The sequence below is a fragment of the Doryrhamphus excisus genome, chromosome 4, assembly GCF_030265055.1.
Source record: "Doryrhamphus excisus isolate RoL2022-K1 chromosome 4, RoL_Dexc_1.0, whole genome shotgun sequence".
NCBI classification, from domain to species: Eukaryota; Metazoa; Chordata; class Actinopteri; order Syngnathiformes; family Syngnathidae; genus Doryrhamphus; species Doryrhamphus excisus.
The window spans coordinates 19,247,981-19,260,796 of NC_080469.1; the positions used below are offsets into that span (position 1 = coordinate 19,247,981).

At 44.2% G+C, this 12,816-nt stretch overlaps 2 protein-coding genes across 2 annotated transcripts; both read left to right on the forward strand.

The window, feature by feature from the left end:
• Positions 1-11: 11 nt before the first annotated feature.
• On the forward strand, positions 12-3,043 carry LOC131127623 (gastrula zinc finger protein XlCGF57.1-like). Its single transcript, XM_058069689.1, has 2 exons — positions 12-233; positions 987-3,043. The coding sequence occupies exon 2, from the start codon at positions 1,418-1,420 to the stop codon at positions 2,348-2,350; it is 933 nt and encodes a 310-aa protein (XP_057925672.1). The 5' UTR covers positions 12-233; positions 987-1,417; the 3' UTR covers positions 2,351-3,043.
• A 7,426-nt stretch (positions 3,044-10,469) lies between these two features.
• Positions 10,470-12,592, forward strand: LOC131127611 (zinc finger protein OZF-like). The gene is made up of 2 exons (XM_058069670.1): positions 10,470-10,701; positions 11,453-12,592. Exons 1-2 carry the CDS (start codon positions 10,521-10,523, stop codon positions 12,457-12,459), a joined length of 1,188 nt encoding a protein of 395 aa, XP_057925653.1. The 5' UTR covers positions 10,470-10,520; the 3' UTR covers positions 12,460-12,592.
• The last annotated feature ends 224 nt before the right edge of the window (positions 12,593-12,816 follow it).

Consider the following 12,816-nt stretch of genomic DNA (forward strand, 5'->3'; position numbering starts at 1 on the left):
AAGAAGAAAAAACGGCGGAAGTTTGCGTCTGTAAAAAAAACGACAAAAGGGACGAAGTCGACTCAAGTGGGGATCGAGTACATTCCGTACATTGAAAGAGTTGCGGAAGGAGCGACTGGCTGATGAAATACTCGGGCAGTTTGAAGGGACGATGGCGTCGTGCGAGGAGGAACTTTCTACCCCGGAAGCTAGCAAGCTAGCTAGCAAGACTCCCATCGTGCTAAACGTAGAAGGTATGTTTGCATATTCGGTAACCATTGTGTCGCAGACCACACGAACCGGATTTATATTTGAAATTACCGCACAGTTGTTTACCAAAATCCAAGGTGGCGATGTCAACAAATGTGCATCACATTGGGACACGCATGCGACGTACTACTTGGTGTTGGTGGCGACTTTATAGGCAATGGTTCCATATGATCCTACTTGTACTAAACATACTTTACACCAAATCAAACATTAAAGCTAGATAGATGGCTAGAGTAGATATCCCGCCCACTTCCTGCTCTGACGTCACGCGCACGTCACATTCGCTGTCAGCTCATAATTCGTTGTTTTTCTTTTTTTCTTATAATTTCGTGGAATCAAATTTTTGACACGATTTTATGCTGAAAATTTTCATGAATACATTTTTTATTCACTTTATTGAAGGGGACATATGATGCTTTTCCCCCTGTTCTGACCTATAAATGGATTAGAATGTTGGATTCTGGTGTTAAACCATCCAACGTTTCAGATAATCAGGTTTGCGCCGTTGGAAAAGCAAATGTGGCTTTCCCTTACGCATAGACAATGTTAACACATAAGCAGAGCTTGCAGAGAGACCATTTCATCCAAGAAGAACTCAAGTTAGTCGACTTTTATGACCCCGCCTCTTAAAAGCATCGGTATCAAGAATCGCATGGAGCCGACATGGAAACAAGGAAATACAATCGGTGCAGACTGAGTTGTGCCTAAAGCGCATCTGTGTTGTTTGTGTACCGTAGAGGTGCAGCAGGTGACGAGTCGTCAAGAAGAACGAGCGACTGCGGGTGAGCGCCATTGTGAAGCAGGAGCCCCCCCAGGTCAAAGAGGAAGAGGAGGAACTCTGGATCGGACCTCAGGACGGAGAGTCTCTCCCTGATCTCGCCGAGTTGCCACTTATTGTCGTCTCTGTGAAGACTGAAGACCACGACAAGGAGCCTCCCGAGTCCATGCAGCGTCATCCACATCCAAGAGAGGAGGAGAATGGAGGGGCGGAGCTTTCAGACGGCGGCTCCCCGCACCACACAACGACAGAAGCTGATGGCGACCGCTGTGGAGGATCACCATCAAATAACCTCTTAGCCTCGCTATCGACAGTGAGGCTGAAGGCGGGGACCAAATCCAAGAACCTTTGAGACACGACAACAAACCCTCTGAATGCTCTCAAAAGAAAATGGGTAAAGAACGTTTCACTTGCTCAGTTTGTGCGAAAAGCTTTTATTCTAAGAGGGATTTGACTCAACACATGAGGACACACACAGACGAAAACCCTTTTAGTTGCTCCGTATGCGGCAAACGAATGTCTCGAAAGTCAAGTATCATCACACACATGAAAACACACCTGCCGGAAAAACCTTTCACTTGTTCCGTTTGCGGTAAAGGATTTACTCAAAAGGCACACGTGGTATCGCACAAAAGGACACACACGGGAGAAAAACCTTTCAAATGCTCAGTTTGCGATAAAACATTCTCTCACTGCTCAACGATGGTCGCACACTCGAGGACGCACACGGGAGAAAAACCCTTCAGTTGCTCAGTTTGTAGTAAAACGTTTAATCAAAGGCCACACATGCTGTCACATATGAAAACGCACACCGGGGAGAAACCCTTTGGCTGCTTAGTTTGCGGGAAAACATTCTATCACCATTCAACTTTGGTGTCGCATACCCCAACGCACACGGGCGAAAAAACGCACATTTGCGCCGTTTGCGGTGACAGCTTTTCTCGAAAAAGCAATGTCACCCAACACATGAAAATGCACATGGGAGAAAAACCTTTCAGTTGCTCGGTTTGCAGCAAAACGTTCTTGAAAAAGACCAACATGCACAGGAGGACACACACAGGAGAGAAGCCTTTCACCTGCTCCGTTTGTCACAAAAGCTTCTCCAAAAAGACAAACGTGGTGTCGCACATGAGGATACACACAGGAGAAAAACCCTTCCTTTGCTCCATTTGTGGCCAGAGTTTTGCTGAAAAGGTCGCTTTGATCGCACACAAAAGGATGCACACCGGAGAAAAACCTTTTCATTGCTCAGTCTGCGGTAAAAGCTATTCTTACAAGAAGACGCTGAAGGCACACATGCGGACGCACAACGGATTTCGGTGAGTGCGGACAATTTAAAGGCTTGGAAGGTTTTGACAGCAGAACCTTGGTTAGTGTCATTACTTCATATCCAGATGTTCCGACTCTAACCGAAACAGACTTTAACTGAATCAATTGTTCCTGTAAGAAATGAGATAAATCCAATGAATCTGTTCCAGACAGCCAAAAATGTTCAAACTAGAGATGTCCGATGTCGGACATGCCGATAATGCCCAACTCTCAATTTCCGATATCAATATGTTAACGTCATATATCTCCTTTGGTGGAATTAACACATGTGTATGAGCCAGTCAATTGTAGAGTTTATTTATGCTATGATGCACACCTTAAATATTGTTTGAAATATGAAATGGGAATATTTATTTTAATCAATTGTTGTTGCTGTTTTTGTTTCAAATAATGGTGCTGCTTATTATAAAGACTCCATTCAGGTGTGCGGCCGGGCACATGTTGGGGGAGGTGCTGTGTCGCACGGTGAGGTGGAAGCTTTGGACTGCTGTGGAGGCACACGGTTTTCTTTTACCGTGTCTGATTTGAGTTATCCTTTTTGAACAATTAACCTTTTTGTCATAGCATTCTATAAAATAAAACCTTTCATTTTTGCAACTATATGGACTTGGTGTGGATCTCATCGAGTGGACACGAGTAAACCAGGGCCTTACACAGAGGTGCCAATCTGCACCTACAATAGTAAAAGAAAACCCTCTCCTCACGGCCTTTACATGTGGAACAAACCTTTGGAACACAAGGACTTTGGAAGAGGACTTCGCTAAGGAAAGGTGGGAACTCCTCAAGGCAACCTATTGGAACACCTTGCTGTGTCAAGCTAACTGCAGCTAGCAAGTGGAAAAGGCTTCTAAATCATGGAGGATGATAAAGATTCAGCCACAGTGGAAAAGCGGCAGGTGAAACCAACAGTCAAAGCGATGGAGGATGCATTGCAAAGAAAAATAGGTGCAAGGACGTCCATGTTGGCTCAACTGACAAGAAAAAAGAATGAGTTGCTTCATTTAATGGATCATGATGGAAATTTGGAGTTGATAAAGACTGAACTGAGTGTCAATTTTAACAAGCTTTTTGAAGAGTTTTGTAAACTCAACATTTCTGTGAAGGAAATATTTCAGCGACTTTCATCTGAAGATGCTATGAACAGTGATCAACAGAACTGGTTTAAACCAAAGGCAGATTCATTTAAGGACTTTATTAAGCAGGTTACTGGTTGGATGGAAGATGTTCATAAACGTATGGAGGAAGCAAGGAAAGTCAATGAAAATGTCCACCCTTCAGATAGCATATCAGAAGCAGCGTCGACAAGGTCAAAAAGGTCAAAGGGCACTGCTGGTGGCTCTTCATGTTCTGCAACTTCAGTACGTCTGACTGCAGAACTGGAAAGGGCTGCACTTCTGGCAAAGGCAGCAGCTCTGAAGAAAAGGCAAGCTTTGGAGGAGCAACAGAATAAGCTCAAGGCTGAGAGGGAGGAGCTTGAGATTCAAATTGCTCTGGCTGCTGCAGATGCTAAACTTAAGGTCTTACAGATGTTTGAGGACACAAAGACACCCCAAAAGGATGACATCCTCTTAGATTCACAAGAAAAGCAGCAAAATGTGAAAGACAAAAATTATGAAGCAAGCCAACAAGCAATCACTCAGCATCAACAAAATAAAAGCAATAAAACGCCATGCCCTGGGACTGCTGCACAGCCACATTTAGCTTCACGTGGCAGCAGTATCCATAGTTCCTCTTCAGGCAGCAGTAGTGGTGGAAGCTCAGCAAGCTCTGAAGCCTTGCTCAATATAATGCAGCGCCAAAATGATATTACAGAATTCCTGGTAAAGCAACAAAGACTTTCTACCTTACCCCCACAACACATTCCTATCTTCAAAGGAGATCCGTTGGACTACAGACTTTTTATAAGTGCATTTGAACACGGTGTGGAGAGCAAAACGGAGAGCAGCAAGGATCGTTTGTATTTCATGGAACAATACACCAGTGGACAGCCTCGGGAGTTAATCCGAAGTTGCCTTCACATGGATCCAGACAAGGGCTACAGTGAAGCAAAAAGACTTTTAAAAGAACATTTTGGAAATGAAGATAGGGTCTCTGTAGCATACATAAACAAAGCTTTGAACTGGTCTACAATCAAGGCAGATGATGGTGAGGCTCTCAATGCACTTGCTCTTTTCCTCACCAGCTGCAGCAATGCCATGACCGACATGGAGTATATGGAGGAGCTGGATCACGTTTCTAACATGCGTGCCATTGTTAATAAGCTTCCATATAAGCTGAGGGAGAGGTGGAGGAGTGTTGCTTATGAAATCCAACAGAAGCAAACTAAAAGACCCAAGTTCAAGGACCTCGTCAAGTTTGTCAACACACAAGCTAAAATTGCGCTACATCCGTTGTTTGGAGACATAAAGGACAACAGCAAAGCTCAAGAGAAGACTCCAATAAACCTCACAACACAAAGAAAGAGTGCTAAAACAATTTTCACCACAACAGTGACACCAGTGAGCAACCCATCAAGTGCCAGTACAGATTTAAAGTCAAGTAAAAGGAATTCTCATGGTCCTGCCCATGCTTACACCCAGCCATGTCTCTTTTGTCAAGGTCAACACAGCATGGTGGAATGTAAAAAAATGAGAAAGGCTTTGCACAAAGAGAAGATAGACTTCCTTCGTGGCAAGGGGCTGTGCTTCAGCTGTTTAAAACAAGGACACATGAGCAAGTTGTGTGAAGACAAATTAAATTGTGAAGTCTGTTCAATGACTCATCCCACTTTGTTGCACATTAAGAGCAAAGACAAAATTTCACCGAAGGAAGGATCATCCGATGATGGAGAGAAACAATCTGTGATCAGTGGATTCGTCAACAGTACAAACAAAATATGTTCCGGCACTGGGGCCGGGGAAATGGACAGTATTCTTGCCATCGTACCAGTCCAAGTAAAGGCGAAGAACGGCACCAAAGTTGTAAATTCGTATGCCTTCCTGGATCCGGGCAGCACTGCAACCTTTTGCACTGAAAGGCTGATGAATGACCTCAACCTGAATGGGAAAAGGATCAACATTTTATTAACAACTATGGGAGAGCAAAAGACTGTTCCCAGTCATGTTGTCACGGACTTAGAGGTGAGCGATGTTGAAGGCCGCAGCTTCATTGAACTACAGGAAGTATTCTCTCAAAGGATCATCCCAGCAAACAAAAGGAACATCCCACGACAAGAGGACGTAAACAGGTGGCCTCATCTGGAGCAAGTGCGGATTCCCCATATTGACGCAGAAATAGGTCTGCTGATTGGGACCAATGTGCCAAAGGCTATGGAACCAGAAGAGGTGATCAGGAGTGTGGATGATGGACCTTATGCAGTCAAAACTGCACTTGGATGGACAGTTAATGGCCCATTGAGAGAAGGCAACTGTGAAGCAATTGGTGATGTAACATGTGTTACATCAAACAGAATAACTGTGGCCAAACTGGATGAGCTATGGAACCAACAGTTCAAATATGACTTCCCTGAAGGTAGCCAAGAGGAGCAGATGGAAATGTCCCAAGAAGACCCCCAATTCATGGAAAGTGTGTCACAGTCTACCAGATTGAAACAGGGGCATTATTGCATTGGTTTGCCACTAAAAAATATAGAGCTTAAAATGCCTAACAACCGTGCTATTGCAGAACAGCGAGCATTGAACTTGAAAAAAAGATTCCTTAAGAATCCCATCTTTCAAGAGGAGTACATCACCTTCATGAGTGATATGATCTCCAAAGGCTATGCAACAAAGGTTGCTGAAGAGGACTTAAGTCGTAACGATGGAAGGGTTTGGTACATTCCACACCATGGTGTGTATCACCCCAAAAAACACAAGCTTCGTGTTGTATTTGACTGTGGTGCCTCTTATCAAGGGACGTCTTTGAATGCACAGCTTCTCCAGGGGCCAGACCTCACAAGCACCTTGATTGGAGTCCTCACAAGATTTCGACAAGAACCAGTGGCTATAATGGCTGACGTAGAAGCCATGTTCCACCAAGTTAGAGTGCCACCTGAAGATGCTGACCTACTTAGGTTTCTATGGTGGCTTGACGGAGACATCAGCCAAACACTGGTGGACTACAAGATGGTTGTCCACCTGTTCGGTGCTACTTCATCACCAAGTTGTGCCAGCTATGCTCTCAGGAAATGTGCTGAAGACAACAGGAACCTGTTTGATGCTTCAGTAGTTAGCACAATACTGCATAATTTTTATGTGGATGACTGCCTCAAGTCAGTCAGCGCTGAGGACAAAGCAATGTTGCTTTGCCACAATCTGAAAACCATCTGTCAGAAAGGAGGCTTCCATTTAACTAAATGGATTAGCAACAGTAGAGTGGTGCTCGCAGCCATACCTGATAAGGAAAGGGCATGTGAAGTGAAAGACCTTGACCTGGACAAAGACTTACTTCCTATGGACAGAGCCTTGGGAGTACAATGGTGTGTTGAGTCTGATCAGTTCAGATTCCGAATTGTCATCCCACACAGACCACCCACCAGAAGAAACATTCTCTCCGTGGTGAGCTCCATCTACGATCCGTTAGTGATCTTGGCTCCGGTGGTGCTCTCAGCAAAGAAGATCTTGCAAGAGCTATGCAGGATGAAACTCGGATGGGATGACACAATTCCAAATCATCTCACACAGCAGTGGCTAGACTGGATTAAGGAACTGCAGCTACTCACCGACTTTGCAGTTGACCGATGTTACAAGCCAGCAGACTTTGGAAGGTCTACATTCGCTCAGCTGCATCATTTTTGTGATGCTAGCGAAGATGGCTATGGCACAGTCACCTACTTAGTCCAACATAACAATCAAAATCAAGTCCACTGCAGCTTTGTCATGGGAAAGGCAAGAGTTACACCACTTAAGCCAACCACCATCCCACGGCTGGAATTGACAGCAGCAACTATGGCAGGGCTCATGGACAGGATGTTGAAGAAGGAACTGGAGCTGCAGGCTGTGGATTCAATGTTTTGGACAGACAGCACAGCAGTGCTTAAGTACATTAATAACGAGACAACGAGATTTCGCACATTCGTGGCAAATAGAATAACAGAAATACGCAAAGCGTCTACAGTAAGTCAGTGGAGACATGTCAGCTCACACTTGAACCCAGCTGATCATGCATCAAGGGGACAGAAGGTGGAGTCCTTTCTACAAAACAAGGTCTGGATTTCTGGACCCATCTTTCTCACCCAGTCAACGGACAACTGGCCAGAGAACCCTGATCATTTAAAATACCTCACTACAGGAGATCCCGAGATGAAGAAAACTGCCATCATTAATGTTCTCACATTGAAGGAAATAGATGCAATGCAGCAACTAATCAACCACTACTCCTCATGGATGCGCCTTAAAAAGGCAGTGGCATGGATTCTAAAGGTTCGGAACATATTGCTAAGTCTGGTTCAAGAGAGAAGGGAGCATAGTCCAAGGTCTAGTTCTGATGAGAATCAACAGAAAAGACTGCAACATAAACCCAAATTAACAGAAAAAACAAATATAAACAAAGGATCCCTCACAGTAGATGAGCTGACGGAGGCTGAGATGGAAATCATACGCCACTGCCAGCGCAAGAAATTCCAAAATGAGATTAGCGCTCTACAGAAGGGTGAGGCTGTTAAAAGAAGCAGCCACATATACAAACTCAACCCAGTCCTTCAAGATGGAATCCTGAGGGTTGGAGGACGGCTCAATCGCGCAGCCATGCCAGAGGAAACCAAACATCCTGCCATTCTGGCCAAGGTGTCAGACCTCATTCTACAGAAAATCCATCAAGACACTGGTCACAGCGGCCGCAATCATATGTTATCGAAACTGCGTCTGAAATACTGGATCCCCAATGCCAGTGCAACAATTAGGAGAATCCTGTCCAAATGCATAGTTTGTCGACGACTACATGGCGTTACTGGACAACAACAGATGGCAGAACTGCCGCGGAGCAGAGTCATACCTGATGAACCGCCCTTCACCAGAACTGGTGTGGACTATTTTGGTCCCTTTTGATGTTAAACGTGGAAGATCCACTATAAAGAGGTATGGTGTTATCTTTACCTGTCTAGCAATCCGTGCTGTGCACTTAGAAGTGGCAGCATCCCTGGATACAGACTCCTTCATCAATGCTCCGCGAAGGTTTGTTGCAAGAAGAGGTCAAGTGATGGAATTACGATCTGACAATGGTACCAATTTCATTGGAGCAGAGCGGGAGCTCAAAAGGGCCATGCAAGAGTGGAACGTCTTCAAAATTGAGGACACTATGCTACAACGAGGCATTAAGTGGATGTTTAACCCCCCAGTCGCTCCTCACCATGGAGGAGTTTGGGAACGCTTAATCAGACTTATCAAACAAATTCTCAATGCCACCTTAAAGACACAGAATCTGGATGAGGAGAATCTGCAAACATTTTTGTGTGAAGTTGAGGCTATCATCAATGGACGACCCATTACGACACCTACTAGTGACCCCAACGACCTCGAGGCGCTTAGCCCAAATCATCTTCTGCTACTGAAGACCAAGCCCTCTCTGCCTCCAGGAGTCTTCCAAAAGGAGGACCTCTACGCACGCAGAAGGTGGAGGCAGGTCCAGTATATGGCAGACCTTTTTTGGAAACGATGGATGAGAGAATACTTGCCTGAGTTGCAAGTACGTCAGAAGTGGACAGAGAAGAAGCGAAACTTTGTGTCAGGAGACATCGTTTTGCTGGTGGATGAGACTGCGCCAAGGAACTCATGGGTCATTGGTAAGATCATCGAGACCGTGCCAGATGAACATGGACTTGTTCGGCGTGTTCGTGTAAAGACAAAGAGCAGCGAACTAGATAGACCCATCACCAAGGTCAGTCTCCTCCTTGAAGCAGTATGAGACAGATGTTGAGAACACTGCGTGCAGGTATGAGACTCTTCAAAGTGGACAAAGGTGAAGGATAGGATTTAAGTTTAAGAACAATATATGTACCTTTGTATATTGTTATATTGTATATGTTTGGTAATTGTTTCTAAGTTTAGAAAACAATTAGGGGCCGGTGTGTATGAGCCAGTCAATTGTAGAGTTTATTTATGCTATGATGCACACCTTAAATATTGTTTGAAATATGAAATGGGAATATTTATTTTAATCAATTGTTGTTGCTGTTTTTGTTTCAAATAATGGTGCTGCTTATTATAAAGACTCCATTCAGGTGTGCGGCCGGGCACATGTTGGGGGAGGTGCTGTGTCGCACGGTGAGGTGGAAGCTTTGGACTGCTGTGGAGGCACACGGTTTTCTTTTACCGTGTCTGATTTGAGTTATCCTTTTTGAACAATTAACCTTTTTGTCATAGCATTCTATAAAATAAAACCTTTCATTTTTGCAACTATATGGACTTTGTGTGGATCTCATCGAGTGGACACGAGTAAACCAGGGCCTTACACAGAGGTGCCAATCTGCACCTACAACATGTATGTTGTGAAGCTAATGGATTCAGCATCAGCAATTAGCTTGTAAACAACATTGTACAACTGGAAGCTAACATGAGAGAAGTTTGGCGAATCCTGCGTCTTGCACGATAGGAAAGGGCTGCTTGTCCAGGGCGACAGTTGCCATTGTTTAGCTAGCTGATGTATGTAAATTTGTATATGTGTATAATGTAGCTGAATTTTATTTTTTTTTCCACTTTGATTGACATGACTGGAAAAAAAAATAACTTTGAACTAAAAGTTTTCAATCTAAGGGAAATACATTGATAAGTCCATACATCGGATTATTTGACTTGTGAACATTGCTTGTTCGACAAAAAAACAGACATATCAGCTGCTCTTAATTTGAAGTTTCAACGCAAACATCCGCTCTGAACACGCACGTCCGCCATGTTGGGGAAAGCAGCGAGCCGGGCAAGGTTCAATAAAAAATATGCCCAATGCGTACACTCTGATGAAATGGATGAATGTTATTCAACGAAGATGACTAAATAACATGTCCTCGGTGTACTGCGGAAGTAGCAGTCAAGTAATTTGTCTTACGGGTTAACCTCGGGTCTTTAATACCGCTGCAAAATGGCGGAAGCAGTAAACCATTACAACTGCCGTAAAACCTCAATCAAAGCCGTAAAAAGGCGGAAATCGAGACTCAAGACGACAAGAGGCAGGTCAATATCAAGACAGCATCAAAATGTTGAAAGAGTTGGTGAAGGAGCGACTCATGGCGGCGGCTGAGGAAATATTCGGGCTGTTCGAAAGAACGATGGCGTCCTACGAGGAGGAACTTTCTCGAACGAGAGAGGAGAAGGAGCGACATCGACGACAACTGGAGGCTGTTAGCAAGACTCACCAGAGTGTGCTCCACGTTGAAGGTATGTTGACTATCTACTTTTTACTACTTCTATTGTTTACTATCCCACTACTTGGTCCCGTTTGCGAACAGGGTCTTTCTGGGAAAAGTTGTCCGATAAAAGTCATTTAGTCACCTCGACACCAGGTTAGGGTGACCATCTAAAGCAGGGGTGTCCAAAGCCAGGCCCCGGGGGCCATTTACGACCTGCAGCTGGGGTAATGTTACAAGAATAAAGACAAAATATTAGGAGTAAAGTCATAATAGAAAGGCGGCTGTTAAAAATGAGCAGAAAGTAACAAGTACATCCGTCATTCATTCACCGAACTTCCTTCCTGTGTTCATTGAGTTCACATCCTGTTGCAACATAGAAAGGATTGCGAATGTTCACATGAGCAAAATACTGGAAGTATTACATGTTATCAAGAATGTACTACTGCTACTACATGCTCACAGCATGGATATAAAACCTTGTTGGGGGGGTTGTTGGAGAGACATAGTCAAAATAAGCAAAATAGGTATATCCCATTACAGAATTACTAGAAGAAGAAAATTACAGAAGTATTACATGTTATCATGAATGTACTACTGCTACTACATGCTGACAGCATGGATATAAAACCTTGTTGGGGGGGTTGTTAGAAGGCTTTATAATGGAAATAAGCGTATCCCTATTTTGACCAATCAGGGAAAAATACTCAGCTTTGAGCTGCTTCAAAGTTGCATTTGACATGTCTGAGCTGAAGTCTGTTTGTGTCGCCTGTGTACCGCAGACTCCCAGCAGCCGACTGGTCGTCAAGAAGAATGCTCCCCTGGGCCGCAGGAGGGGAGCTCCACTTGGAAGCAGGAGGGTCCCCAGCCCCGCCTCCTTAAAGAGGAGGAGGAAGAGGAGGAACCCTGGACCTCTCAGGAGGGAGAGTGTCTTCTGGACCCGGAGGAGGCCGATCTCGCCAAGTTGCCACGGACTGTTATCTCGATGAAGACTGAAGAGCATGAAGACGGACCACAAGCAGACAAGCTCTTAGCTCCGCTATCAGATCGCGACGACACAACGTCAGACTCTCCTGAGAATGAAGGCGGGGACGACACCCAAGGACCTTTGAGCAGAGATATACACTCTACCTCGACCTTCACAGATATACGCTATGAAGGTCTGACCGCTGAGTGTTCCAAAAAGGGGATGGGTGAAAAATGTTTCACCTGCTCAGTTTGTGCAAAAAGCTTTTCTGATAGGAGTTATTTTCCGCTACACACGAGAACGCACACTGGAGAGAAACCCTTTAGCTGTCCAGTTTGTGACAAAGGATTCTCTCAAAACTCACATCTGCGAGCACACATGAGAACGCACACAGAAGAAAAACCTTTTAGTTGCCCAGTTTGTGGTAAACAATGCACTCAAAAGTCAAACATGCTGTCACACATGGTCACCCACACAGAAAAAAAACCTTTTGGTTGCGCAGTTTGCGGTAAAACATTTGCGCAGAAAGTGTCTTTGATTGCACACGAAGAAAAACACACCGGAGAAAAACCCTTTAGGTGTTCCGTTTGCGGCAAAGGCTTTTCTTACAAGACGAGGATGAGAGCGCACATGCTGGCGCACGATGGAGGAAATGGCTTCAGTTGCTCAGTCTGTGGGGAAAGATTCTCCCAAAAGGCAGAACTACGATCACACATGAAAACACACACAGGAGAGAAACCTTTTGATTGTTCACTTTGTGATAAAAGTTACTCTTATAAGAAAACATTGTCAGTACACATGCGGACGCACAATGGAGAATAAACATTTTCCTCTACGGTTTGTTGCTAAAAGATCCATTGATTTAATTTCTGCATTATTTGTTTGCATGCTGTTGTGTTCCTCCTCATTTTCTTGACTTGAAAATGCCTTCATAAACTCCTAAAAATGCACCTCAGACATGTCATTTCAGTATGTGTATTCATGTTTCATGATTAAATACTTACAAATGACTAATCAATAATATATATATATATTATGAATAAATAAATAAAGGTGACATAAAATAAGAATACTCACTTGCAGGTATCAATACCGTCGCAAGATGGCAGCAATGTGACCTCACATTGGTGGTGGCTACCATAAAATCATCGAAGAAGAAAAAGACGGAAAAGGAGAAAA